General features: G+C 57.4%; 1 protein-coding gene across 1 annotated transcript in view; it reads right to left on the bottom strand.

The window, feature by feature from the left end:
* Window positions 1–2,379: 2,379 nt before the first annotated feature.
* The window catches only part of APOB (apolipoprotein B), a 48,152-nt gene continuing 23,668 nt past the window's right edge, over window positions 2,380–26,863 (bottom strand). Inside the window, exons 24-40 of the mRNA XM_061569548.1 lie at window positions 26,529–26,689; window positions 25,666–25,867; window positions 25,038–25,263; window positions 15,822–23,807; window positions 14,904–15,024; window positions 13,635–13,818; window positions 13,083–13,252; window positions 11,076–12,738; window positions 10,212–10,299; window positions 9,407–9,622; window positions 8,544–8,761; window positions 7,817–7,941; window positions 7,092–7,273; window positions 6,566–6,726; window positions 5,720–5,956; window positions 4,586–4,835; window positions 2,380–3,797 (exon numbers count right to left, since the gene is read on the bottom strand). Coding sequence (XP_061425532.1) covers window positions 3,634–3,797; window positions 4,586–4,835; window positions 5,720–5,956; window positions 6,566–6,726; window positions 7,092–7,273; window positions 7,817–7,941; window positions 8,544–8,761; window positions 9,407–9,622; window positions 10,212–10,299; window positions 11,076–12,738; window positions 13,083–13,252; window positions 13,635–13,818; window positions 14,904–15,024; window positions 15,822–23,807; window positions 25,038–25,263; window positions 25,666–25,867; window positions 26,529–26,689 — 12,354 coding nt within the window. The 3' untranslated portion in view covers window positions 2,380–3,633. The remainder of the gene's footprint in view (window positions 3,798–4,585; window positions 4,836–5,719; window positions 5,957–6,565; window positions 6,727–7,091; window positions 7,274–7,816; window positions 7,942–8,543; window positions 8,762–9,406; window positions 9,623–10,211; window positions 10,300–11,075; window positions 12,739–13,082; window positions 13,253–13,634; window positions 13,819–14,903; window positions 15,025–15,821; window positions 23,808–25,037; window positions 25,264–25,665; window positions 25,868–26,528; window positions 26,690–26,863) is intronic.

The raw sequence follows: 26,863 nt of genomic DNA, 5'->3' as shown, positions 1-26,863 counted from the left end.
AATTAATCTTGGTTCTGAGAGAATCACGATGCGTGCATCTTATTGCACGTGTAGACCAAAAGCACCTAAATAGTATACGTTGTAATTCCACGAGAGGAGCTACTTGATAGTTCGTCGCCAAACATTATCGATGATTGAATTTAGTACCCCAATCCCTCCCTCTGTCTCCCAAATGAACTTTGAGATAGCATACACTGTCTTCAAGATCCGTTATGATCTCGCCCCTGGTTACGTATCTCCTCTCACTCACTCTGCTCCCTACCACGCACTCGCCTACCTCTCTCTCCCCTCTCATCTCACTCTACTCCCTTCCCCGCACTCTCCTACCTCTCTCTTTCCTCTCATCTCACTCTCCTTCTTTCCACGCACTCCCCTACCTCTCTCCTCTCATCTCACTCTTACTCCCTTCCATGCGACTCTCCGCTCCAGCTGCCAAGGCTTTCCGTTGAAGTCCCCAGTCGACTTTCTCTCAGCGTGACGTCGCTGTCCGGGGAAAGGAGCGCGAGTCCCATCGTCTGGAGTTCCATCTCTCCAGCCACCCGTGCTGTCGACCCCCTACACCCGTTCAAGGACCTTCTCAGACCTTCATGGGTTTACCTTTGACAGTCTTTGCCTCTCCCCCCCCACCCCCTTCAAAATGTTTTTTACCGTACTCACTGATTTCTGTGCATCGTTTTGAGATTGGATCGCATTTAGACGCTACCGTATTCATCCTCATTGCATTGTAATCGATCGGTACTGGGCACGCGACGATTCGTTACATTGCCGTAGCCCGGAAAATCGTACCTCTCCTACCTCTCTCTCCCCTCTCATCTCACTCTACTCTCTTCCATGCAACTCTCCCCCCTCTCTCTCCCCTCTCATCTCACTCTACTCCCTTCCATGCGACTCTCACCTCTCTCTCCCCTCTCATCTCACTCTACTCCCTTCCATGCAACTTTCCTACCTCGCTCTCCCCTCTCATCTCACTCGACTCCCTTCCACGCACTCTCCCACCTCCCTCTCCCCTCTCATATCACTCTACTCTCTTCCATGCAGCTCTCCGCTCCAGCTGCCAAGGCTTTCTGTTGAAGACCCCCCCACCCACCCAGTCGGCTTTTACTCAGTGGTATGACCCTCGGCGTGCATAACGCGTTGTGCATAAATATGCACTGGTGCATCAGCGACCTCTATTGCATAGACAGCTAATTGAATCTCGATCGTAGACTGTGGGTTGAAGGTTTCCAAAATTGCACGCGCACAAACGCGTACATTCTGAACTTGTTTATTGGGTACACAACAAAGACAAAGGTCCCCCCGTATAGCCGCCAACAGACTGTCGGGGCAAGTGCTGTTAGCGAGCGTCTATGAAGGCCGGCACGGCACAAGAGGGTGGCCAACACCACGCCCGGCCGCCTTTGTCTCGACCAATGGGTAGTGTTTTACACACTTGCACCAGGTACTCGTTAAAGGCTAAGTCTACCTAGGGGAGGCCCCAGAACCGGTTCAAATATCCACTATTATTAGCCGTGAACGGGAGCCTAACTCGGGTTGCGGGGTTTGTAGCGCAGTTGCGCCAACCACGACACCACCGCTCTACTGGGTATGGAGGAGTGTACCACTCGGTAGGTCGCTTATGTGGTGGGGTCAAGTGTGGCTACTTCCACCTCTTCTGTTCAGCTTGGAAGAGGAGACCAAAATGCACTCCAGAGCTCCCTCCAGTGGAGGCAATTTCAGGGCTGCTCCTTGACCTCATATTTTTAGGTTGCCTCTGATGTGAGACACATAAGTTTGGCTTGATTTTGGCAGTACCAATTCGAGCGTTGTGTTTAAACGCGTACATCAGTTTGTTCGTATTCGCCAATCCTGGTGACCCACTCGTGCAACACATCAAGCCGCGGCACACTTCACACACCTGATAGTTGGTAATCAAAGCCACACCGCCGAAGGACCCGACCAGAAGGGAGTTTGAGAAACGCCGCGTAATTTGAAGGTGCGGGCCGAGTTTGCCACTCAAATATTTTCCGTAACCCCGCCAGGCTGGCTTGGAGTGGGGGTTATCGGCGTAAGGCACTACCACTAGAATACAATACAAGATACGCCTATCCGTTATAACAATCCGTAGTTACTGTGCCATATGTTTCTACGATCGTGGATCACCAACCGCACGACCGCGAGAACAAATTAGGGCGAGATGGACGTTGAGAACAGAGCTCATGTCCAGGAAGAGCGTTCCGGACTGAACGCCCCGTGCAGTATGGGTGGCGGGGGTTGCGTGGAACCCGTTTCGTGTGTAGCCGTCGTGAACATTGTCACACCCGTGAGCAGTGCGAAGTTAGTCCTAGTCGGGGGCCGGCTCGCGAACTTGCGCGTAAAATAACCACGAGCCAGTCGTTTGCGTCAAATTTCTCGTCAAAGATTTGCTTTATTTAATACTACCTGTAAGGTTAAATTGACATGTAATTCGATTACTGATCTGGTTACATAGAAAGGCAAATTACGTTTGTGCTGCTGCTGCTGCGTTGGCAGAGGTGCACGCCGCACAATTAACAATCACAACTCAACACGCTCGCCAATGACAACCCTAACCCTAACCCTAACCCTGTGTGCCCTTAAAAGGACATTAAGTCTACAACAGGTGACGTTTCAGGCAATGGGCCTTCTTCATGGCACAACAAGGGTTGCATTGACAAATGTGTTGAGTTTTTGTTTTTTGATGACGTAAAAGGTTTGTGTCGCTTCTAATAGATGTATTTGTTTTTTTGCGTCTTAAAAATGTGTGTTAAACGAGGTACACCTTTACGGGTAATTATTTAAAAACGTCTTTATTCTTCAATTTAAAAGCAGCAGTTTTTTTGTTGTTATAATTTGCATAAACACTTCCCGCACACTCCTCTAGGAATACAGACCGCGTCATCCATCAAGAATTAGGCCCTAAAAATATATAAAATGGTCCAAAAAAAATTACATTTTCCAAACACACGAAAACTTATGAATGCACTCTTAGGGGCGCCTCGTGCTCTCTTTACAGGGCCTTCAAAACACGTTTCAAGCCACCGTTACATCCCTCGCACCTCCAGAAATAAAGACTCTCACGCGATACAAACTTTAAGGGCTTCGTCAATTGCAATTCTCGGCGGAGGCCACGGTGGTACACATTTCCACGTTCAATTCGTACAGCGATTGCAACCCGGCGATCGTCGAACGCTCCCCACGCGATGTAGACACGCGGCTGTTTTCGTTTCGTATTTTTTTGTTTTTCCTCGACGCCCTCGGAGCTGCGTACAAAGCCGCGGCGTTCTCTGCGCCAAGCGGGGGTGAGGGGGGGGGGTGACATCGTCGGCGTTCATCGGGTGTGTGCGGCATCGCGCGTTGACAATTTAACATTTTAGGACGAAGCGAGACTCGGTTAACCTCGAAGAGACGGGTTGCGACAGCTCGCGACCGGGGGAAAACCCATAAACTAAAGGCGCGGTGCGGCATTTCATTCGCGAGGGATTCGCTTTGCAAAAATTTTCGGCGATTCATTTTTTTGCATTCTTCGTTATCGGAAACGGATAGGTGCCTATCAATGGATGGATGTCATCGTCGTTCTCTTGTTGTTGCGTTGGTGGCGGTGGCAGCGGCGGTGTTGGGGAATGCTTCCTCCTTTGCTTACGACGCGTAGCGGCACTGCACCTTGCCGCGTCCGTGCTCGTTGCGCACGCACGAGCACTCCTTGCGCTGCGCCACGTTGCGGCCCGCGTAGCCGGCGATCGCCTGGCCCACGGCCGCGGCGTCCACGTCGGTGCGCAGTGCGTCCACGCTGAACACGGCTCCTGCACGCAAGCCACATGGATGACACGTGAGTATGTTGAACTTGTTTCGCACCGCACCGAGCCGACCGTGCTAATCGGAGCTGATGGTGGTGATGATGGTATGTCTATGTATGTATGTTGAACTTCTTTCGCACCGTCCGTGGTAATCGGAGGTGCGCGGGAAGGACAACAAACTAAACACAAAATGCAGTTGTAAAGAAATGAGTTTTCAATATACAGATCTGCTCTTTCCCCCCCCCCCGCCCCCCGTTACAGCTTTTAGCAAATCCGTTGGGGCAAGTGCCACAAGCTAGCACCTATTAAGGCTGGCACGGAACACGACGGGACAGGTTGCGTGTGGTGCCCGGCCGCCTTTGTCGCCCCAGTGCTGGTGTTTACCCGCCACACCAGCTGCTCATTTAAGTTCGAGGTGACCTCAGACCGGTGCGGGTATATTCGTCACCGACATTGGCCGCGAGCAGGGAATTGATGTGGCTCGCTTCGCCGGCTTTCGTGGCCGCGGTGCGCAAACCACTGCGCCGCCGCTCCCCACCGCACGGTCGCACGCGGATCCACGCACGCAACGGGGAAGGAGAACTCTCGCGCGAAAACTTCCACCGCTGCGTCGCGCGATAATTCCGCTTTCGGCACAGGTGGCGGCTGAACCCTGCATTCGAACGTCGGATCCCAGTGGCCGCCGGCTCATTGCCACGACAACCCAAGTGCTCCCCCACCACCCAACCAACGCAGTAACCTCCCCCCCCCCGACCCAGGCGGTTCCGTCACATGCGCCGCAGTGGCCCCGTTACCGTTGGTGGAGCGGACGAGCTTGACGTAGTCGCCGCGGGGCAGCGGCACCACCTCGTCATCGCCACCCGCCCACGGGCCGCCCTTGCCCGAGATTGGCTGCCCGTCGCCGGTCAGGCCCACGAGCGCCGACTTGGCGCCACCGGACTTGCGGAGCGCGCGGTAGTCGCTGAGCACGCTCAGCACGACGCCGTTGCTCTTGAGCAGGTGGTCGACGTTGGCCAGGTCCACGGACGACAGGAAGGATGCCACCTGCACCCCCCCCACACGCAACGCGCTCGTTAGGGTGACCGCTCCTTCGCCGGATTTTTCCCGCGACGCGGTTTTATTTTTGCTGCAAAAATGGCGCAGAGAATTCACGGGGAAACTCGGTCGCGTTCATCATTTAACACTCTTGGCCTCAAAATTAAGAAAATATAAGCTGATGGGCCCTTCTTCATGGCACGTTAAATAAAAAAATCGGTTGTTTATAGGAAATTGTATTCATTGCTTGGTTATTACGAATGTTCTTTTGAGTCATACATTACATGTTTTAATAAAAAAATTTGATAGCATCAACCGGTCACACAACAACAACCACCATTCGCGTCACTTGTGCCAGGCTATGTGCACTTTGAAGCAACGTGAGCGTCGAAGTCTCACTAGGAGGAGGTCACGGAACAGACCCAGGTGCTATGGGTTCACTGAGATGACCGGTTCGAGCAGCTGGTGACCCCTCCACGTTCAATTCAATTACCACTCAACCACGAGTAAAATATTAAACCCGGTCACACACACAAAGACAAAGATCCCCCGTATAGCCTTAACAGACTGTTGGGGCAAGTGCTGTTAGCGAGCACCTATGAAGGCCGGCACGGCACACGAGGGGGTGGGTGGCCAACGCCACGCTCGGCCGCCTTTGTCTCCCCAGTGGTGATCTTTACACACCGCACCAGGTACTCATTTGATGCTGAGTCGACCGAGGGGAGGCCCAAGACCGGTGTAAATAATCGTCACCGGTGTTGGCCGTGAGCGGGAATCGAACTCTGGCCCGCTGGGTTCGTAGCGCAGCACGCTAACCGCTACACTACTGTTCCACGCGCGCACACGTCCACACGCAAGCACACACGCAACGTGCACCGACGACGAGCACCGACCTGGTCGAACTCGGCCACGAGCACCACGAGGCGCGCCGCCTCGGGCTGGAAGTCGTATCCGGCGGCCGCCACGAGCGCATCGTACGCCGGCGTGCCGCTGGCCCCCGTGAACTCCATGCCGCTGAGGGCCCTCTTCATGTTGGTCGCGGAGGTCCACACCTCGCCGCGCACCGCGTTCACCTGGGGTTGCCCGTCGCTATCCCTGCCACCGAACGTCACCAGGCCGTAGCGCGCGTCCTGCGACGGGGTTGGGGAGGGGTGGGGGGAGGTGGGGTCACGGGGGAGGGGGGAAAAGGGGTGGCGGTGTTACACGACATCGTCTCTTCCCGCCGCGGAGCTTCGGGGCGATGCGCCGGCTACGGATTGTGGGCGACGCGCGGTTCCGGGTTGGCAGTCGGGTGGATCGGGCGGCGGGGCGGGCAGGCCTGCTGCCACCTGGCGGTACCCGTTCGGCCGAAAGCCACGCTGCTCTTGGGGCGCCGCGGTGGCGAGATGTTAACTACCTCGCCCAGTATGCAGGAGGTCGTGGGATCGATCCCGACCCTGACACCTGCTGCATATTTGGAGTTTACGTGTTCTTCCCAGGGTCGTGTGGAGTTTTCTCCGGGTCCTCTGGTTTTCCCCTCCACATTTAGAATCAACGTGCGTTTAGACTATTTGGCCACTGTAAAATTTTATGCGACGATAATCCACTTTGTTGAGCTATTATTTGTGACCAGGTCGCTTCTGAAAAAGAAGCTATTATCTCAGTGAGCCTTTCCTGGTAAAATAAAACAAGTTGTTTATAGTTTTAGTTTAGTGCTTTTGAAATGGAAGCGAGAAATGACGCCGGATTACATTGCTTACCTTGATGCCCTGCGCTGAGAGGCTTTCATCCACTGCCTGCAGCAGCCCCTTGACCTTGGCCTGCTGCAGCTTGTTGCTCTGGTCGATCACGAACAGCACATCTGCGCTGGGCGCGCCGTTTACCATCCACAGGTCCTGCAGCCTCTTCCTGTTGCAGCGAGCTGTGGGGTGGATCGGGGGAGGGGGTGGTCACATGCGTAATGAGACTCAAACGGCTCCCGTCGTGTAGATCTGGTTGACTGTCCGTTGACGCTTCGAGGGCAGAGATATGAAAGTCAAAAGTCGTGACTGCGGTGTGACTGCCATCGATTTAAATATGTCTGCAGCACGACACGCAGTGCATTGTGGGAGCGAACACTAGAGCTACATCTCGACAACAGGACGCGCCCTGTGGGAGCCGGCTATTTTCAGCCAATGCGTGTCATAGAACTTCTATTCCCAATCGGAAATCACACCGCCGCCACCACAGTGAGAGTCACAGACGTCTCTCACCAAGTGTGTGGCACCTGACAAGGGCGACACTCACCGCAGTCATCCGGGTTTGAGAGGTCGATGCCCTTCTGCTCACAGAGCATGCGGTAGGCGGTGGAAGTGGGGCAGATGTCGCTGCCCTTCTGGCACAGGCTCAGGAACTCTGATGGATCCAGCTCTTTGAAGCAGGGGTTGAACGGAGAGCTCGTGTTCATCTTGTCCAGGAGGTGTTTGCACCTGCACCGGCAAACAGAGAGGTAAACACACTTGTATAACCTACAGTTGTAGACGGTGCCGCAGTAGGACTTTTGGATGAGTGGCCGTGGGATTTGAGTGGGTGGCCGTGGGATTTGGGTGGGTGGCCATGGGATTTGGGTGGGTGGCCGTGGAATTTGGGTGGGTGGCTATGGGATATGGGTGGGTGGCCATGGGATTTTGGTGGGTGGCCTTGGGATATGGGTGGGTGGCTGTAGGATTTCTATGTGTGGCTGTGGGTTTTGAGTGGGTGGCCGTGGGATTTTGGTGGGTGGCATAGATTTTGGATGGCTGGCACGGGCTTGGGTGGGTGACATCTGTGAAAAATAACTTTATAGCTCATCAGATTCCTCCAGTATAAATACATATTCAGTTTTTTTTTTATTTTGATTATATAGCTCAGTGAGCCTTACCTGGTAAAATAAAAATTGTTTAGTTTGAGTGGGTCGCATGCGTTTTTGGAGGGTGGTTATGGGTCTTTGGGTGGGCAGCACGGGCTGAGTGTCGTTCCATCGAGCGTCTCACCGTGGTGAGGAAAGCTGCCGGCGAGAGGATGGGACGACGCGCACCGAGGCACACTCGCTCGCTCCCGTCATCTCCCACGAGGAGAAGAACGCTGCTGTGTCCGATGCCTGGAACCCGTTCGAGATCTGCAAAGCGAGCACAGTGGATGCGTCGTCATTCGCAGCGTTCACGACTTATTTTCAAAGTTGGTCTGTGAGAAGCTGTTGTAGCAGTCGCTACGTTTTATTTCAATCGTACTATCGGCATCATGTCTCACGGGATTTCCCACCGAGCAGCGCATCGTCCTGTACGTTACAAAATCCAGTGCTGTACCACCATCTCCTGTACCGTCGGCTGACTTTGCCCTGGTTTCTACTTTGCTTCATTGCTGAATTGTATTCTGTTGCGTTTGCTATGTAGGTGACCTCACATCACTCCTGCAAATGCGACCCTTCCCGATCGCTTGAGTTATCGCCTGGTTCCCACAAAGATGAACGTGAAACCCATCTCCTGGTTAACATTGCCGCCCGAGCCTACGACACCCGCCATCGCCAGGCGGCCTCCACATCCAATTACAGAGCCGTGCTCAGAGCCCCCTGCTTAGCTTCTGACGATTCGACGATACCGTGCTTGATGTGGGTTGTCTCTGCTGTAAATCGCTTTTGAGCAACGACAAAACACCACTCTCGGGCAGGAGGGGCTAATGCTGGGGGGGGGGGGGGGGACACTTTCACGGCCACTGCCTTACCATCATGTCGGTGGTCGGCTCGTGATCGTTGGTGCCCAGCAGGCCCAAGGTGCGCCCGTGGTACCAGCCGCTGAGCTCGAAGAGGAAGGTGCGGCGCACCGTGTCAATGCGCACGCTCGCCCCTGCGCTCGTCTCCACCAGCACGAGGTCGCCCTCGCGGGTGACGCTCACGCCGGACGACCCGTCGACGTACGGGATGTTGATCTTGTTGGACGGCGCTGCGGGGGGTACGCGGGCGCCAGCGGCAAGAGGGTGGGGTGGGGGGGGGGGCAGCGATGTTGAATACCGCAAGGGACCGGCGCACGTAGGCGGACGGACGAGCAGTTTCCGCAGAGTCGTGTGACTCGTTGGTATTCCTCAGAGGCGAGCTCTTATCGCAGTGACTCATGACCAATCCTGCAGCTCTCTGGGAGGAGGGCGTTTTTGGGCCCTGTGTCAGTTTACCGCGTTCGACTCTGGGCAAATTGTCGATATGTCGACAATGCAGGCGGTGTGTCATCGCAAGTCGAGCAGCCAGTAGCCAAACTGGGGTGACGGTGAGGTCCGGAAAGCTGACAAGATCCCCCCATGTAGCCAACACAGACTGTTGGATCAAGTGCTGCTAGCGAGCACCTATTAAAACTAGCACGGCGCACAAGGGGGAGGCAGCGGCGTGGCCAAGGCCAACGCCCACATTTATCTCCCCGGCGCTGATGTTTACACACCGGGGTACATATTTAGGGATGAGTCGACCTCGGGGAAGGTTCGGGACCGGCTCAGATATCTGTCGCCAGGGTTTCCGCAGCGAAGCGCGCTAGCCGCTGAGCCGCCACTCTCCGCGATTGCGCACGCCGCTTAAGCCGCGACGACTCCCGGCGACGTACTGTCGACGGAGACGGCGCCGGCGGAGGTCATGTAGAGAACGGTGGTCGGCAGGCGCAGGGCGATGAAGCCCTGCAGCTTGACGAGGGTGAAGTTCTGGTCGAGGAAGTCGTGCGCCAGCAGGAAGGCGCAGCGGCCGCCCGGCAGCTGCGGGGTCTCGACGACTCGGCCGTCGAACGTCACCATGTAGTCGCCGTCAGCAAAGACCATGGCCGACGCTGATGGTGGGCGGAGAGGGGATGCATGAAGCAGGGGTGGTTCGCAGATAGGAGGATGAGAATCAGATTTAAACAATTACGTTTTTTCTATCTTTCATTACCTACACCGGGCCAACTCGCAGGCCGTCTCCCACAACCCCTCGATGGGCACCACCGGTCGGTCGCCCTTCCAAGCACCACCCCAGCCTCGTTCCTCGATGAGGCTACACGATCTGACCATGGCCAGATTCTCACAACGCTGGGTGCCGTAAGCGACGCCAAGTGGAAGAGGCCCCCAGCGAAGGAATTCTGGTACATTTTTAGAGTGTCTTTTGTACCTGTTGAACATTTGAACTTCGTTTTATTACACTAAATGTATATGTTTTTACGTATTTAGAGGCCCCCTCGTAATGTGAGGCCCTCGCCTGTAGCTCGCTTAGCCTAGGCCTAGATCCAGCCCTGCGTTTGCCGTAGATGGGGGAACCGACCCGTTCAGGCCGATTTCTTTTTTGCTCGCAGACAAATGGGAGCCGGGCTGAGGACGCATGGGGAACACTCCTCGACACGCGGTGCCATGGCTTCTCCACTCGCTCGCTTGCGCGCGGTTTACCTTTGAACGGGGGAAAGTCGTCCAGCGTGGGCAGGCCTATGTAGACGGTGGGGTCCATCGCGAACCACAGCGCGTTGTCAACGATCGCCTGTTCACAGACAAGCGGGGGTAAGGGAGAATGAGAACGAGTGACGGGAAGCGGGGGGCGGGCAGGGGGATACGAGTGATCGTCTGTACACACGCTCGCAGGGAACAAAACGGGAACGCCACGACCGCCAGAGGTCGCTGGTTCCGATGGTGCAAGTATCTTGAATCCCACCCAGCAGTACGTATATATATATGTTTACGTGCGTATAGATGTGTGCACCCCAATTGGTCGTTCGGCAAATCATGTGGGGTGGGGAAAAAGTGTGGGGACTCGCACATCTTCCCAAGATGTCCGGCCGGCGTGGACAAGTAGGCCAAAATCTCCTCTCTAGAGCATCCCAACTACTGACAACGTGTGCAGTAAAACGGTTGACTAGTTAGCCACCCCTATCCCCGACCAGGATGACCCTAGTCTGACCGGTCATGGCACGGCCGGCTTTTCCCATTAGCAAGTGGCACGAGTGAGCATTTGCAGGGCTGTTCATTTACCTCGTTATATATTTGTACATTGACCTGCGTGATGGCAGATACAGTAGTCGAATTTGTATTTTATTTGGCAGTATGTACCAATTACAGCTTTGTCTTAAACGCGTACACTAAACCACGTTTCTAGTTAATGCGTAAATTAATTTGTATATGAACGGAAGCTGCATGGGTGCAGCTTTTGTTCATGTACGAACCAAGCTACTGCACTCTTCGCGCGCCTGATAGTTGGTAATCAAAGGTGGGACTGCACCTGATCCCTGTACGGTATCGATCAAGGAGGGGGTCGCTCACCTTCGCATCGTTCACTCCCTGGCCCAGCTTGGGGATGGCGTCCTCCATGGTCTTCTCGAGGACGGCCAGGTTGGCGCTGATGAGCGCGCGCGTCTGCGCCAGCCGCTCGTTGATGATCTGCCGCCCGATGGCCACCGTGCTGTTGATGCCGCTCATCGCCTCGTCCCTGAGGCGGGGCAGCTCGTCGAACGAGCGCCACGACACGACGCCCTGGGGCAGCCGGAGCGACAGACGACCGGGCCGCACCACCGCGTAGTCGGCGAGGGCGCCCGAGACGGCGCGCGGCAACCGGCGCAGGAACTCGACGAGCGAGCGGGCGAGGCCGGCGTAGCGCTCGAGGGACGAGTCGAGGGCTCGCGACGCCCGCTCCATCAGCCCGTCGTAGGACTCGGCGAAGCGCTCGTACGCCTCCCGGATTCGCTCGCGTGCCTCGGCCGAGAGCCGCGCCACCCGGTCGCCAGCGCTCGCCGACACCTCGCCCAACTTGGCCGTGATGGCCACGACGAAGCGCTCGACCGCGCGCTTGGCATGCGCCGACAACTCCATCGCCTTGGCGCCCATCTTCTCTGGGCGGTCCAGGTTGACGGCGCTGGCGACCTCGCTCAGCTCGAATGCCAGCTTTTGCACGAGCGACAGGCCGTCCTGGTAGTACTTGGGTCCCATCTGGCGGAAGTAGTCGAGGACGGTCCGGACGAGCGCCACCGCGCGCTCCTCCACCTCCCAGTACTTGAGGTTCAAGTCCAGTGCGGTGCCCTCGAGGTACTTGCGCTGAACGGCGCGGGCGGTTTCCACGATGGCATTGTAGTAGCGGTTGAGCTCGTCGAGCGCTACCTTCACGGCGTCGCCGATCAAGACGAAGAACTCCTGCATCATGTGGTGGATGTAGCGCAGCTGTTCCGTGTCACGCAGGCTCTGCATGGCCCTTGAGGCGCCGGCGGCGTAGTCGTAGTTGACGGCAGAGGAGTACGCGCGCTTCGCGTCGTCCGCAAGGTAGCTAGCCTTGGAGTAAGCGTCGCGGTATGCGGCCTTTACGTCCAGGCTCTGGTAGGCCAGTGCGGCGCGGTCCGCCAAGTTTTCAATGGAGCTGTCCAACGCCGCCGTCAGGTCGGAGCCCTTCACCAGTTGGCCCGTGAACGGCTCGCGGAACTCGAGTTGGTTCAACTGCAAGTGCAGGTTGTGATACGCGACGCGCAGCACCTGGAGGATGGCCTCCCCGGCTTCGGTGGTGACCTGCAGCGCGGAGCTGAAGAGGCGCTCCACCGTGTAGTACTTGTTGGAGCTGGCGATCTGAAGCCGCGTCTGCTTCAGCCACTTGGCGAAGACCTCCAGGGCTTCACTGGCCTTCTCAAAGCCGTCCTTCAGGCCTGCGTCGATCCTCGCGACGAGGTCCGACGCCCTCTTAGCCAGCTGCCGCAGCGACGGGCGGATGCCCTCCTGGATGTTGCGGATGGCGGTCACGAGGTTGAGTTGCATCTGCTCGGCGAAGACCCCCACCTTGCCCAAGAGCTCCTGGATGAGGCTGCGTAGTCTATCAGGAATGGGCTCCACCGCTTCCCTGGCCCTGAGGATCGCCGAGCGCAGATTTTCCTTGGAGGCGTCGAGCGACTCCTGTGCCCGTGACGGGAACTCCTCCAGTGTGAGTCCCAGGTGCTCCGTGTGGTACCTGGGGTGTGGAGGACGTGTGGAGAGGGGTGGCAGGGGCGACCACTCGTTACTCGCCGTGGCGGGTGTTCTCGTATCGCTAAGGGAGGTGCGGACTGGCAGTGACGCACCTCTTCTATGGCACCGATTCATTGTCACAATGCTTCGCATGTTGCAGAAGGGTGTTCTGGTAATTGTTGGCTGTTCCTTGTTTTGCATTCAGAGTGTGTCATGTGCTCGGTGCGTTGCGTACGGAGTGTTTCATGTGTTCCTTGTGTTCTGCATGGAGTGTTCTGGTGAGCGGGTGTTCCGGGTGGGGGGGTGTTCTGTGTGAGGGTCTTCCGGGCGACTCCCCGGGCGACGTACTTGTCGACGATGCTGTAGAGGCTGCGGGCGGCGCGGGGTGCGCTGCGGCGCACCAGGGAGGCAGCATCGTGAGCCATGCCCCCCTTCCAGTGCGATTCCACGCCCAGGATGTCAGGGGTGTTCAGTGACAGCGTCAGCAGCGCCAGCTGCACGTCCGACTCCGGCGACGCCTGTCCGCCGCACGACACGAGGGGCGATCACCGTCAGCGGCGGCACAATAACGGCCGCGTCACAGACGCTCAGCGGTCGCCATCGCAAACGAAGGGTAGCAGTCATTTGCGCGCGTCCACGGTTTCCGTAACGCTTCTCTGCCACACGCGCGTCCTCGGAATTGTGTTTAATTAGCGACGCCCAGATGGGCAGCTTGATAAGACAGATGGACTGACGAACAGACAGACAGACAGATGAACGGACAGATAGATGGATTGACGGATGGATGGACTGACAGACTGACAAACGGATGGACAGACAGACGGGTGGATAGATGGACGGACAGACACACGGACCGAGCGAATGAATTGGTGGGTGTGTCGAGGCGGGGGGGGGGCTCACCGTGTCACGGGCGTACACCTGCGCACTCAGCACCTGCGGGCTCTGCCTCTCGGCCACGAAGCCCAGGAAGCCGAGCGAGGGCGACGACATGGACATGCGCGCTCGCGCGTTGCCGTAGCTCAGGCGCATGCTCGCGTCCGTCAGAGAGGGACTCAGCACATCGATGGTCGCCTCGTACATCTCACTGCATTCAGCGCAAACCATTCCCGGCACGGGTGGGTGCTTGAGCGATTATTGACAGGTGAGCGGGTGAGTGGGTGAGTGAATAGACTGGCGGGTGAATTTGTGAGTGGGTGGGTGAGTGATTCGATGGGTGGGTGCGTGAGTGAGTGATTGGGTGAGTGTTTAGATGGGTGGGTGAGTGGGTAACTCAATAAATGGGTGGGCGAATGATTGGGTGGGTGGGTGAGTGATCAGACGGGTGGATGAAGGAGTATCTGAGCGATTTCTGGGTGAATTAGTGAATTAGTCTGCGTTCGGCTGAATAAGCGCACGGTTGTGGGCGACAGCAATCTTGTCAACCGCAAGCATTTCATTCCGTTGGCCATTAACCACACCACAGCACACATTTCCGAACGCACTGCACGGCCGCGCTGCTACGGGCAGTCTTTACTTTACACTTGACTTGACTCAGCGCATGCGCCGTGGAGGCCGCTCACTGATCTTACGTTAACATGCTGATTTTTACCGGGCAGTCCTTTGATTGGTGGAAAACCAACCACCATAGTGGTTGCTACCCACCACTTACATTAACATTAGCTGCTGAAATTTGGGCTACGCCCATTTCAAACCTTTAGAAGCTAACCCCCTTCTCCTGATGACAACCGCTTGTGTTGCGATAGAAACGTCGTAGTTTTTCAACGGTTTTACTTAACTTGATTCCTCTGTCGTGGTCAAATTTTGTAATAAAAATTTCGTCCACTTCCCGTTGTCCAATCAATTCCACATTTTGCACGCGTACTCAGATCCGGTGACAATGCATGCCAGTATCAAACTCGGCATCAATTAATCAATGTAAAGCAGTCCCTAAACTGTGGAATCGGCTCGCACAAAAAGCAGGCGCCGCGTGTCTCAGGCGCCATTGACGTACTTCTCGACCACGAGTTAAACGAAGTTGTTGATAAAACCGTTGTTTAAAAAAAAACTTTTTTTAAAGGAGTTTATTTCTTATTTTCTTTGAACTTATCTACGTGACTTTACCGTAACACCCAAAGAATATTGCCTTTACACTTTCAACGTGCGGCCGGGAGAAACCGTGCGGCGCCAAACCTGGTGTCGCTCTCAGAGAAGGTCAGGACTTCCAGCAACTCTACGGTGAGCTCGGGGTGGGAGAGGCTCGCTTGAGTTCTCATCTCACTGCCGTCCTCCTTGGGCGAGATCTTGGACTTGACTGCAAACGGCAGAAAAAAATACATTGTGAAAGATGCATCAGCGACGCCTCCCTGCCAGGGGGCATGTCGCAACGATCGATGGTGGATGCTTCGTTGGGAGGCCTTCATCCAGTGGCAGATTGGCTACGACTGACTACGACACCGTACGTATGTTGGAGCTTCTTCCGCATCGTACGTAGCCAACCGTGCTAATCGGAGCGCGCGGGAAAATGACCATTCGTATTTTTTATATACCAAAGGTATAATACATTTATTATTCTTTTTGTTTCAGACGTTAATTAATATTTTTACTTGTGATATTAAGAAATGTAAACTATCCGGATTAAACTACCTTAACCCTAAGATCTAAATGCCCTAAAAAAATCTTATACCTGTAGATGCGTTTAAAATGTTTTTTTATACGTTCTGGTAAGATGAATAATTTTGTATTCTTGGTATTGAGAGAGAGAAGTTAATGCGTTTTGCCACAAGGGGTGCCGGGCGGGGGGTGGCTGGGTGGTCAGGTGAAATGTTTAATTCTGCCGAGTGGTCCACGGTGCTAAAACTATTTTGAGAAACACCACTCCAGTGGAGGCCCTCACACTCGAGGGGCTCTCTAAGAGGTCCAGTGGAGGCCCCTTCCACCAGCAGTGGCATGAGCGAGCAACTGCAGGGGCTGTGCCTTGACCCTGTTACGTATTTCCACATTGGCTCGATTGCAATACGGTGTGAAAGCGACGACGGGATTTGTGCTGGACGTGCGGCGGTGCATGCCGCTCAAATCCACCGCCGCTCGACTGCCGCTCCTCCTTCTCACCATCCACGTCGAACTCCAGGAAGCGCAGCGTGGAGCTGGCCGTGGCGTCGATGATGAGCAATGCGTCGGGGTCCTCTCCGGCGAACGAGCTGTACGAGCACGTCACGTTGTAGACGGGCGACTGCACCTTGGCGCTGCCGACGAGGCTGCCGAACGCCGGCAGCGTCACCGCCATGGGCAGTGCCAGCCGCAGGGCCGGCAGCTCCATGCTCACGGCCGGCAGCATGAGGGTCGGCAGCTCGAAGTTGGTGACATACGAAAACACGTCGTCAAGCCTGAGCACGTAGCGTGGGGAGTCCAGGCCGAGGAACGAGAAGGCCGGGATGTTGAGCTCCTTGGGCAGCGTGAAGGTCGGGAATTCCACACGGAAGGCGGGCACCATGAGCTGGAAGTAGGGCACCTTGTAGTCCTCCATGGCCACGTACTCGAGAGTCACGTCCAGCTGGGGCATCGGTATTCTGGGCAGCGCGGGTAATTCGAACGCGAAGGAGGGCACTCGGAGCATCTTCGGCACCTGGATGTTGTGCAGGTCAACTCTGTACGATGGCACCATGATGCTAGTGAATGGCACTCGGAATGACTGCGTCACGAACACAGTGGGCAAGGTGATGTCCCACATGCGCACCGTGTACGCGGGCACATACACGTCAAAGAGGGGCACGCGGAATTGGGGCACCGTGAATTCCTCAGGGAAGTCGAACAGCGCCGCCAGGTTGTCGAGGTCGATCGTGTATGGCCCAAGGGACATCTCGATGAATGGCACGCGGAACGCTGGGATGTTGATGAACGTGGGCGGTCCGGCGACTACACTGTCGAACACGTCCCTCAGCACGGCCTGGATGGCCGCCGGTATCTGCTTTATGAACTCGGGCACCCTCAGGCGAATCTTCGGGATGCTGACCTTGTAGCCGTTGCCCTCGGACATCACAGGCAGCGCCAGCACGTAGCCGTTGAGGTTCTTGGTGTACTCCACCGACGAGGTGGCCCGGAGCACCTGCACGTCATGGGTCTTTGTCGTCACGTCCATCTTGAGCACATCCCACAGGCTGCGGCCGTACACGGGCAGCACGACACCCTTGAGGAAGGCGGCGTGGCCCTGCAGTGACGCGTCGAAGCTGCAGCGTGCGCGTGCACGCTCGTTGGAGAGCGCTGCCTCGTGTGCGTACGCGACGCTGCCCAGCTGTGCCTCGCCCGTCCACGCCAGCTGCTGCTTCTCTGCGCTCACGGCCAGGCTCAGGGACTGCTTGGAGGCGGCCTTGGGCATCAGGCTGCTGCCCTGGCTTGCCTCGCCCTTGGCCAGGCCCTTGAGCTCCCACTGCACGAACTCGAGACGCGCCTCGGTGGTCTGTGTGCCCTGCGTGCTGAAGGCGCCGGCGCCACGCAGCTGGTTGCGCCCCATGTGCTTGGCGATGGCGTAGAGCCGCAGCGGCGACATCTCCAGGTCAGCTTCCTGCTTGCCGCTGACGTCCCACGCGAGTCCCGAGGCGTGCGACGCCTTGCTCTGCGCCTCGTTGCGCAGGGCTGAGCGCACGCCACGCTGGTCCACGTACAGGTTGGCCATGTTGTCCAACTTGCAGGAGAAGGCGTTCGCCGATGAGCTCTGCTTGAACTGCGTCGCGCCGGCAAAGTTCGAGTCGAGCGAGAGGCTGAGCCACACCACCTCCACCGTGCCATTGTGCTCCAGCCTGCCACTCAGGTCTGCCTCCAGCTCGAGCGCCGTCACCTTGTAGGAGAGCACGTGGCGCACTCGCACATGTGGCCGCTGCCTCGTGCTGGCATTCACCGCCTGCTTGAAATCGACGCGCAGGTATGGCATGTCCACCTTCACCGCCGTGTCAGATGTGAGCTCGCCGACGCGCTTATTCACTACGGCGACGCCGCTGTGGGACACCTGCGCCGCACGGTGGGAGAGCGCGAGCGCCGTCGATAGTTTGATGCCGCGCTTGCGCGACAGCGTCGCCGCGGCGCTCAGCTCGCCGTTCAGGAGGGTGTGCTCTGACGCGGACGACGCCGACAGCTTGGCGACGATGTCGCTCTGGTTGTACACGCCCGAGTTGATGGCGACGGCGATGGCAGAGCACCGGAAGGTGAAGTCGTACGTCAGGTTGCCCATGGCCGGCAGGTGCAGCGCCGTCGGAAGCGCGCGCAGGCTGATCTCCGGTAGGGATAGCCGGCGTAGTGCCCCGGGGATCTTCATTGGAGGTAGGTTCACCCTGGGCAGCGACAGCTCGTACGATGGCACGCGGTAGCCGACGAGGGGCAGGTAGACACGCGGGGTGCGGTACGACTGCGCAACCAGGATGCTCATGTCCGGGAGCTCCACCGTGTAGGGCGACACCTCCATGTTGAGCAGTGGCACGGTGAAACCTGGCACGGTGAATCGCTTCGGCACGTTGTCGGCGCCCATCGCGCGTGTGTCGTCGTAGGCCTCGCGTGCCCATTGCAGCGTCGCGTCGCGGTAGCGCTCAAACGCCGCGTTGGCAACATGGCGGGAGCGCTCGACAGCATAATGCAGCGCTGGCACAAACGGCAGGCGCACCGTGTGCCACTCCTTGTTCTTGGCGTACTGCAGCTGCGCGGTCACATTAAGCGTTTGCTGCGGCGTCCTAAGCAGCGCCCCCAGGCCTGTGCGCTCCCAGATCTGGAAGTTGCGCACCTCGGGTGTGCGGTAGTTGGTGTACGGCAGGAGGATGGACGGGAGGCTGACCTCTTTGCGGAGGAACTCCAGGTTGGCATTGCCACTCACGGAGATGCGCGCCCCAGCGCGCTCTGCGTTGTTGTCCACCGACGCGTCGTGGAGGTAGCGGTACTGGTTGAAGTCGCTGCCGAACGTCCAGTCGGCATGCTGCGCATCCGGTGCCAGTGACACCGTGAAGTTGTTGACCACCTCGACCTTAGCGGAGAGGCGCAGCGGTAGCTGCAGCTTCCCACCGCCCAACGTATTGGAGGTGAGCAGCAGCTGGAAAGGCTCGGCATGGAACGTCGTCGCGCTCGTCATCTTGCCGGACGTCAGCTTGGTGCCCACGGCCGAGTGGCGGACGGTCACGTCGACCCGCAGGCCCTGCACCTTGGCATTCACCTGCATGCTGCCACGCCCCACGCCAGTCAGCACGGTGTCGCCGTTGTGTGCGTACACCACACGGTCGAATGGCACCACCTCGAGGGTCGCCTCGTGCTTGAGCGAGCCGAACTTTTCCACTGAGTCCACCTTGCCGGAGAGCAGCAGCACCGCGCCGTCGACGCGCAGCCGTGTCTCCGCCTTGTGCGTGCCCTCATGGGATGCGCCGTACACTGTGCCCTGTGCCTCGCCCGTCGTCACCACGTCCGCCTCCAGCTTCGTCCCCTGCACCATGAGCTTCGCCGTGCTCCGCACATTCATCGAGCCGGCGGTGTCCGCCGCGGGCACGTCCAGAACGTGGCGGTAGCTGCCCGTCGCCTCCCAGGTGACGGCGCGGTTCAGCGTGAAGGTCACCACAGAGTTCGCCTCGCCGGTGTAGGGTGCCGACTTAGCCGATGCCTGCGTGTTGAACTGGGCCGTCGCTCCCGAGCGGTCGACGGTCACATCTGAGCTGTGCGTCAGGCCGCAGAGGTCATGCGTCAGCTTGGCGTTGGCGCTCAGCTCCAGCCGCTGGAGCCGTGGTGCGGAGAGCCGTGCCTCCGTGCTCACGGCGAACGCAAGGAGGCTCGACGTGGATGTAGCCTGCGCGTTGGCAAACGAGCGCAGGGCCGGCGAGCCGTATACTTCTGTGGAGTTGTGGAGTCCCGCGGTCGCAGTGAGCGTGTAGAATGGCGACATGACCTTGAGGTTGGCGTTCAGCTTGCCCATTGCTGGCAGCTGCATCTCGTGAGGGATGCGCGGCAGCTGGAACTCGGGCATCTTGATGAACTTGATGTCGTCCAGGTTCAGCTGGGGCAAGTTGAACTCTGGCATACTGATTTCAGGGAAATGGAATTCTGGCACCACCAGGTACTTCTCGAAGGGGATGTCATTGAGCCTCAGCTCTCCCATCTGTGCCGTGGAGTCCTGGATTGCCCTGTGGACCGTGGCCATGTCCATGTTGCGGATTTTGTCGAGGAACTCGATGATTTGCTGCTTGATTTTCTGAAAGTCGATGGTGATCGGCTCGACATGGAACTTGCCCAGGAAGGTGAAGGCCGGTAAGGAGATGCGAGTCGGCATCTCGATGGAAGACAGCGTCTTCAGGTCGACGAGGTCCGGCGAGAGGTAAAGGCTGGTGAACGGCACGATGAGCGGCGGCGTGTAGATATATGTCGAGATCTGCATCCTGCGCAGGGCCCTGAGGCTTACTTCGGTCCTGTGGAACATGTGTCCAAAGAGCTTGAACCGCGGGATGACGAAGCCTTCCTCGAGGTAGCGGAGGATTTTCTGGATGACCTCCTGAATGTCGAGGCTCACGGCCAGGGTGTTGAGCTGCTCGACCGCATCTGTCACCGCTGCGTTGATGTCGAACTCAGCGATGGATCGGGCGACATCCGAGATGGAGGCGGTGGCTCCCGTCCATAACTTCTGCATCTCAGCTTGGATGTCGGTCTCCTCCATCCTAAGGCGGACATACTCGACGTACTCCAGGACCCGGTTGGCCACCTGGCGAACGGCGGGTATCTCAAAGAGCGCCGAGACACAGTCAGTGACATAGGCCTCCACGTCACGCATGGAGAACGAGTGCATGTAGCCGGAAAGGTAACTGGACACCGTGTTCACTCGCTCTCTCAGTTGCTGCACCCTCTCGGGGATGTTGAACTCCTGCAGTTTTTTGTTCACCATCGCCGTCTGCTCCCGAAGCCACAAGTTGGCCGTGACCACGAACTGGTTATAGTCAAAGCTCTCGACATGCTCCAGGGCAAGCTTCAGGAGCTCGTTGAGACTCTTGATGAAGGCCGGGTAGTCCATGGACGTGAGCTTCTGGCTGATGCTGTTGACCGCCTGGCTCAGCTTCTCGAGGTAGCCCTTCAAATCGATGGCTTTCATGTCACGCACCATCCTCTGGGCCTTTGCACTAAACTGGTATTCTAAATCCAGGCCCACCAGAGTGTCCCTGATGATGTTCAGATTCTCAGAAACCTCGTAGTTCTCGACGAACTGCATCAAATTCTTCTTGCCATTCTGCACCATCTCCCGCACCCTGTACGTGGTCATGAAGTTCTCCAGGTAGCTGGCGATCTTCTCCATCATCTTCTGCATCTCCACGAAGATCACTTGCTCCATTCGGCCTAGGACTTCACGCACGTCGACTGACCTGATCGCCTCCTGGATCTGCCGTGCCGCCCGATCGACGTCGAACCGCTGCAGCCACTGCTTGAGGTCATCGAGAGCCTGGATCACCTTTTCCTGCATGTATCTCCCTCTGCTCGTCAGTTCGGAGAGGTCCATGTTCCTGACGTTGTCCATCAGCTGCTCGATGGCCTTCATCAGGGTGTCTGTGAACCCATACTCGCGATCAAACTCCTTAACCCTCCGTACTGCCTGCTCGATGTACAACTGGATGCTTTCCTTCACTTTGTCGCTGTCGAGTGCGGACAGTGGGTAGAAGAGCACTCTCTTGACCCAGGATGCCACGTTTCTGGAGAAGTGACGGAAGCTTTCCATCAGTTCTTGGGTGGAAAAGTCGCGGGGGTCGTAGTTCTGGAGGGCCAGCAGGAGCTGCCCCTGCACATGCTTCACCTTGTTCTTCAGCTCCAGCTGGTCAATCGCATTGTTAATCTTGCCCGGGATCTCGTCCAGCACCCTCTGGTACTGCTGGTAGTAACGCTGGATCTCCTGACGCGTCAGCGAGTTCTTCATGTTGTCCAGGACGGCGCGGATGCAATTGCGCAGCTGCTCGTAGAGTGCGGGTAGGCTCTCCACGAACGGGATGCTGATAACGTGGACATCCTGGTTCTTGTCATAGCTCACCGACGCCTGCACGCTGAAGTCCTGCGGGCTGCTGATGACAGCGCGGTCCAGGCCGAGGCTGGAGATGACGTTGTAGCTTCGGGCGGGCCGTGCTACATTGAGGAATGGCAGCATCAGCGCAGGCGTCTGGATGTTGATGTCGAGGAAGCCCAGGTTGACCGTCGACTGCGCGCTGAGCTTAGCGCCCACACTGAGTGGGTCGTTCTGCGCCTCCAGCTTCTGCACGTACCGGTTGTCATTAAGCTCGGCCGTCAGCTCCCAGTCGGCGCTCTGCTCCGTCGGGTTCACCTGCGCGCCCAGCTTGTGGCGCAGTAACGACACGTGGCTGCCGCCCGCGATGTCGTGCTGCGTCGACCCGCGGTACTCGTTGGAGAGCACCAGTGCAAGCGGCTCGGCCTGCACGAAGAACTTGTTGGACAGGCTGCCCATGTGCTCGCCATAGGCGCTGAGGCTGCCCTGGGAGTCGGTGATGACCTCGTAGCTGAGCGAGTACGGCAGTGCCGCCCCGCGCGCCACGTTCGAGAATTTAAGCGCCGGCGTTTCGCACGTCGTGGTTGCGCCCACCTTGCCAGCGAGCCCGGCGAACTCCAGGCTGAGCTGGTTCTGCAGCTTGCCGCCGTTGAGGTTCGCGACGGTGTCGAAGGAGGCTGAGCCAGCCAGGTCGGCATAGCCCAGCTTGTATGTGTGCCGCACCTCATTGCCGGAGAAGTCGCCGGACGCGGAGCCGCTCACCGACGCAGTGAGGAAGCCGGCCTTGGCCGCCACCTGGTTGGAGAAGGAGGCGCCGAGGACCTTTACCTCGTCGACGGCGGTGAGGTCGACGGACCACGGCGCGACCTTGAGGTTACAGCCGTGGTCGACCTTGTTCTCGGCGTAGGAGGCCATGGTCTTGGTGACAAAGCTCAGGCCTGCCCTGTTCAGCTCGAAGTTGACCGTGCTGCTTGAGTCCGTCTCCAGGATCTGCCCGGAGTAGGCACTGACGAGGACCAGGCCGCCTCCGTCGAGCCTTCCCTCTGCGTTGTGCTGCACCTTGCTGCCCGCTGCCCGTCCCACGGTGTTCGTGGTGACCTTGAGGCCTGACGCACGGGCGCTGCCCTCCGCAGTGGTCTCCAGCACGACACGGCCGCTCGTTACCACGGCGTTGGCACTGCCCCCGGCGCCGGCCGCGTCCACGACGAGCGATGCCTTGTAGGCGGCGCGGCCGGGCGCACCCACGAGGCTCGTCTCCACCGACACTTCCAGGCCCTCGGCCGTCACGCCGGCCGTGAGCATGTGGTCAAAGCGGCCGCGTGCACACTCAGCCTTGTTCTCTGTGCTGAGCCTGAGGGCGCCAGAGGCATACGCGGCATCTAGCTTGCTCGTCACGCCTACGCCGCCGAAAAGCCCGTCCGTCTGCCCGGAGAACGATGCCCGTTCCTTGCCCGCGTCAAAGGTGGATGCGTGCGTAAAGGAGGAGCCCAGCAGGCGGCCCTGGAGCGTGTCCTGCATATGGAACAAGCGGCCGTCCCACATCACGCTCAGCACGTTGGTGACGTTCTCCTCTCGGAAGGCCAGTTCCGTGCGAACGGCCAGCTTGTCTGCGCGCAGCCCTGATTGCAGCTCAACGCGGTTGCGTGACTTGAGGTCCGCGCCGACGGTCAGATCGTTCGACGCCACCATCGAGTAGCGCGACCCGTCGTAGTCGCTGCGCCAGGTCGCCGCCAGCGAGTGGAAGTCGGAGTCGACACGGAGCTCGCCATTGAGCATGTGGTCGCGCGTCTGGAAGTTGACGGTGCCCGACGACGACGATGCCACCTTGGCGCGGACGCCCCGAGGCAGTTCGGCACTGGCGGCCAGCTCGCCGGTGAAGGACGATTGGGTGGCATCCCCAGTCGCGGACGCGACGACGTTGGCGGTGGTGGTCAGCAGGCCGGTGGCGACACGGTTGGTGAACTCGGTCTTGACGTTCAGGCCCTCGCTCATGTCCGCGGTGCTCTTGTAGCTGGTGGTCAGGTTCAGCAGCTGGCTGGTGATGGTGTTGTCCGTGCGGATCTCGAACGCGCTCCAGTGCTTTTGTGACAGTGCCGTGTAGCCTGCAGAAACACGTCACAAAAGGCCGCGTCACTTCAACCCTCGAATCACCGCACCCATTCCCAATCCATTCCCGCATCACGGTGGCGTGATGTTAACTTCCTCACCTGGTATACAGGAAGTCGTGGGTTCAATCCCTACCCTGAAGCCTATATATTTGGAGTTTGCGTATCTCTCTCCCCATGGTGTGTGGATTTTTCTCTCATTCCCTCCACATTTAAAAACGTGCATTTAGAGTATTCGGTAAGCCACTTCGTTTAACTATTATTTGTGGCCAGGCCGCTTCTGGGCCTTACCTGCTAAAATAAAAAAAATTGTTTATAGTTTTAACTACAAGAAGGCCCTCGCTATCTTCAAGATTGCCCGTGGATGCACCGCTGTTCGTCTCACTCTACTACCCTTCACATTGTCTCCACTCCAGAAACCAAGGCCCTATGTCAGAACCCTCTGTTTACCGCCACTCAATGGGAGGTTGCCTCCTCTGCTTTTGCACCCACGGTCTGGAAGTCCCTCCCCACCCCCCGACAATCCTTGCTGCCAATTCCCAGCAATTAAATTGCCCAAGATCAGGACTTTCATCTATGAATTGATTCACATATAATAGTGATGAGAATAATCATATGTATATCCTTGTTTTAAGAGGCTGCTCGTGACTGCACAGGCCCACTGTTTCACGGGTCCCACTGCATTTGGACGCATATTATAAAAAAAATTAACATATTTATTGTAACGTCACGGTGCCGCCATCATCGAACGAGCAGCGTGGGCGGTATTCGCGTTAAACCGGCGGTCTAGGGTTCCTGTTCTCACAACGGAGCAAAGGGAGCAAAGGTTTCTTGCGTCGTGCCTGCGTCTAGATCGCCCTGCCACTCGAGTGACCGGGCAACTGCCCGTGCCCTACTCTCCGCCGCAAGTGCGCCACCGGTGTAGCAACCGGGCTCCGCTGCGAGCGGGGGAAAACGTCGCGCGACGTCGACCATCATGAACTTTCGACCGCGAGGTTGCTGCCCGACCACTCTAGCGTTGGCACTCACGCGCGTGGGGGGGGGGGAGGGTGGAGGGTCAACGTCGTCATCGTGTCGTCTCGTCATCGTTATGCACTCCGGGCACCGCTGATCTGCCAAGACGGCTAAATGCCAAGCGATAAATATTTTGCCTTTGCTGCATCGTCATTGTCGCCGCGACAAGGTTCGGCGCGCGTCTCGCCCCCCCCCCCCTCCCCCGGCTCTCACCGTTGAAGACGTACGACAGCATGTCGCAGGGGCACACGGCCGTTACGCCGGAGCGCACCCGGATCTCGGAGGTGTCCTCCTCGTCGCCCACGACGTTGGCGACGTGAGCGCTCGCCGTCCAGTTGTACATATTGCTCTTCACTTTGGCATCGACGCTCAGCTCGCCGAACAGCGGCACCTTGAGTGTGACACGCTCGGGGACTTTGAAGGCCGGGATGGAGTCGACCTGCGCGGAGGCACGGGATGCAGATGAAGCCACTTTTAAATAATCTCAATTGAACACTCATTTCTTGAGAACTGCGTTTTGTGTTTAGTCTGTTGTCCTTCCCCCCGTACCTCTGATTAGCATGGTTGCCCACGTACAGTGCGAAAGAAGTTAAACGTTCATACGTACACACGATGCAGGAATGCCGTCGGCGTCATGCAACGCCGAGATGCGTTTTACTTGGCTCATAACGGATGTCGCGTAAATCAAAATCGATCATTTGCTCTCGTACTGACACAACGGCCAACGACTCAGGCGGTGGTGGCTGTGCTGCACGTGGCCTGTAGTCCAGCAATGTGGAGGCATGAATGGTGACGATTATATATATTTATAAATATTTATTTATTTCCATTTCCAACTCACCATGCCGAGGCCGGGCAGGTAGACGGGCTGCATGGTGAACTGCCGTGGCGCAACGTTGATGCCGAGAGGAGCGATGCGCAGCGCCGGCGTGCGGAGCGTGCGAGGCAGCAGTCGCACTGGGTCGGTCATGCGCCCACCCATGGGCACCGGGATCTGCAGCGTCCACGACTGCTTGTTGAATTGGTAGCCCACAGTTACGGCGCTGTGAGACAGAGAGAGAGAGACGTTAACTATCTCGCCTGATGGTGATGGCCACGGCAACTGCACGTAAGTGATCTTGTACCCCACCTACGGACGCAGGAAGCCTTTGGGCTCGAGCCCTGGTTGGGTCACCACTGCTTACTTGGGTTAATTGGGTAACCAGTGGTGGCGAGTCGTGTCCGGTTCTGGGTTCTGAGAATTTCAAAGTTTTGGTGCCACGGCAGCGAGATGTTAACTCGCTCACCTGGTGTGCAGGAGGTAGTGGGTTCGATCCCGACCCTGATGCCTGCTGCTGTATATTTGGAGTTTGCGTGTTCTCCCTCTCCCTGTGGTCGCGGGGATTTTTCTCCAGGTGTTCCAGTTTTTCCATCACCATTTAGAAACGTGCGTTTAGAGTATTTGGCTGCTCTAAATTTATACGTGATAAGCCCACTTCGTTGAGCGATCATTTGTGTCCAGGTCGCTTCTGACAAAGAGCTACATAGCTCAGTGGGCCCTTTCCTGGTAAAATAACAATAGTTTATAGTTTAGTTTAGAGACAGACAGAGAGAGATAAATAAGCACGCCAACGCTGAGGCGGGGAGAAGAGAGGAGCCAAACCGGAGGCGGTGGTAACAGAGTGAAGGCGAACTGGAGACGAGCCGGCGACTGCACACACACACCTCGACACGAAGCTCCTGTGGGGCATCTCGATGTTGATGAACTCGCTGAGCGACGGGATAGTGATCTCCTGGCCCCGCGACAGCTGCGTCTGCAGCCGCTGCAGCTGCGAGAGGTTCCAGTTGCCGTTGTTTGTCGACTTCTTTATCCACATGTCCATGGCCTGAGGGACACGACGCCGAGCGAGCGATCGTCAAGGAGGAGATGATTAAATCGGGCTATTAAGTGTCGCGACTTAATGGGCAGCAGCAGCTGCAACTGCCCATTAAGTCGCTACACTGATGATATCGATGACATCGATGATAATGACGACAATTCTGCCTATGCAATGAATGCT

This window comes from Lethenteron reissneri, chromosome 43 (assembly GCF_015708825.2).
Source record: "Lethenteron reissneri isolate LAM-NWPU_2019-01 chromosome 43, ASM1570882v1, whole genome shotgun sequence".
In the NCBI taxonomy this organism is placed as follows: Eukaryota; Metazoa; Chordata; class Hyperoartia; order Petromyzontiformes; family Petromyzontidae; genus Lethenteron; species Lethenteron reissneri.
The sequence above is the reverse complement of the archived record's forward strand: the minus strand, read 5'-3'. Positions and strand labels throughout refer to the sequence as shown.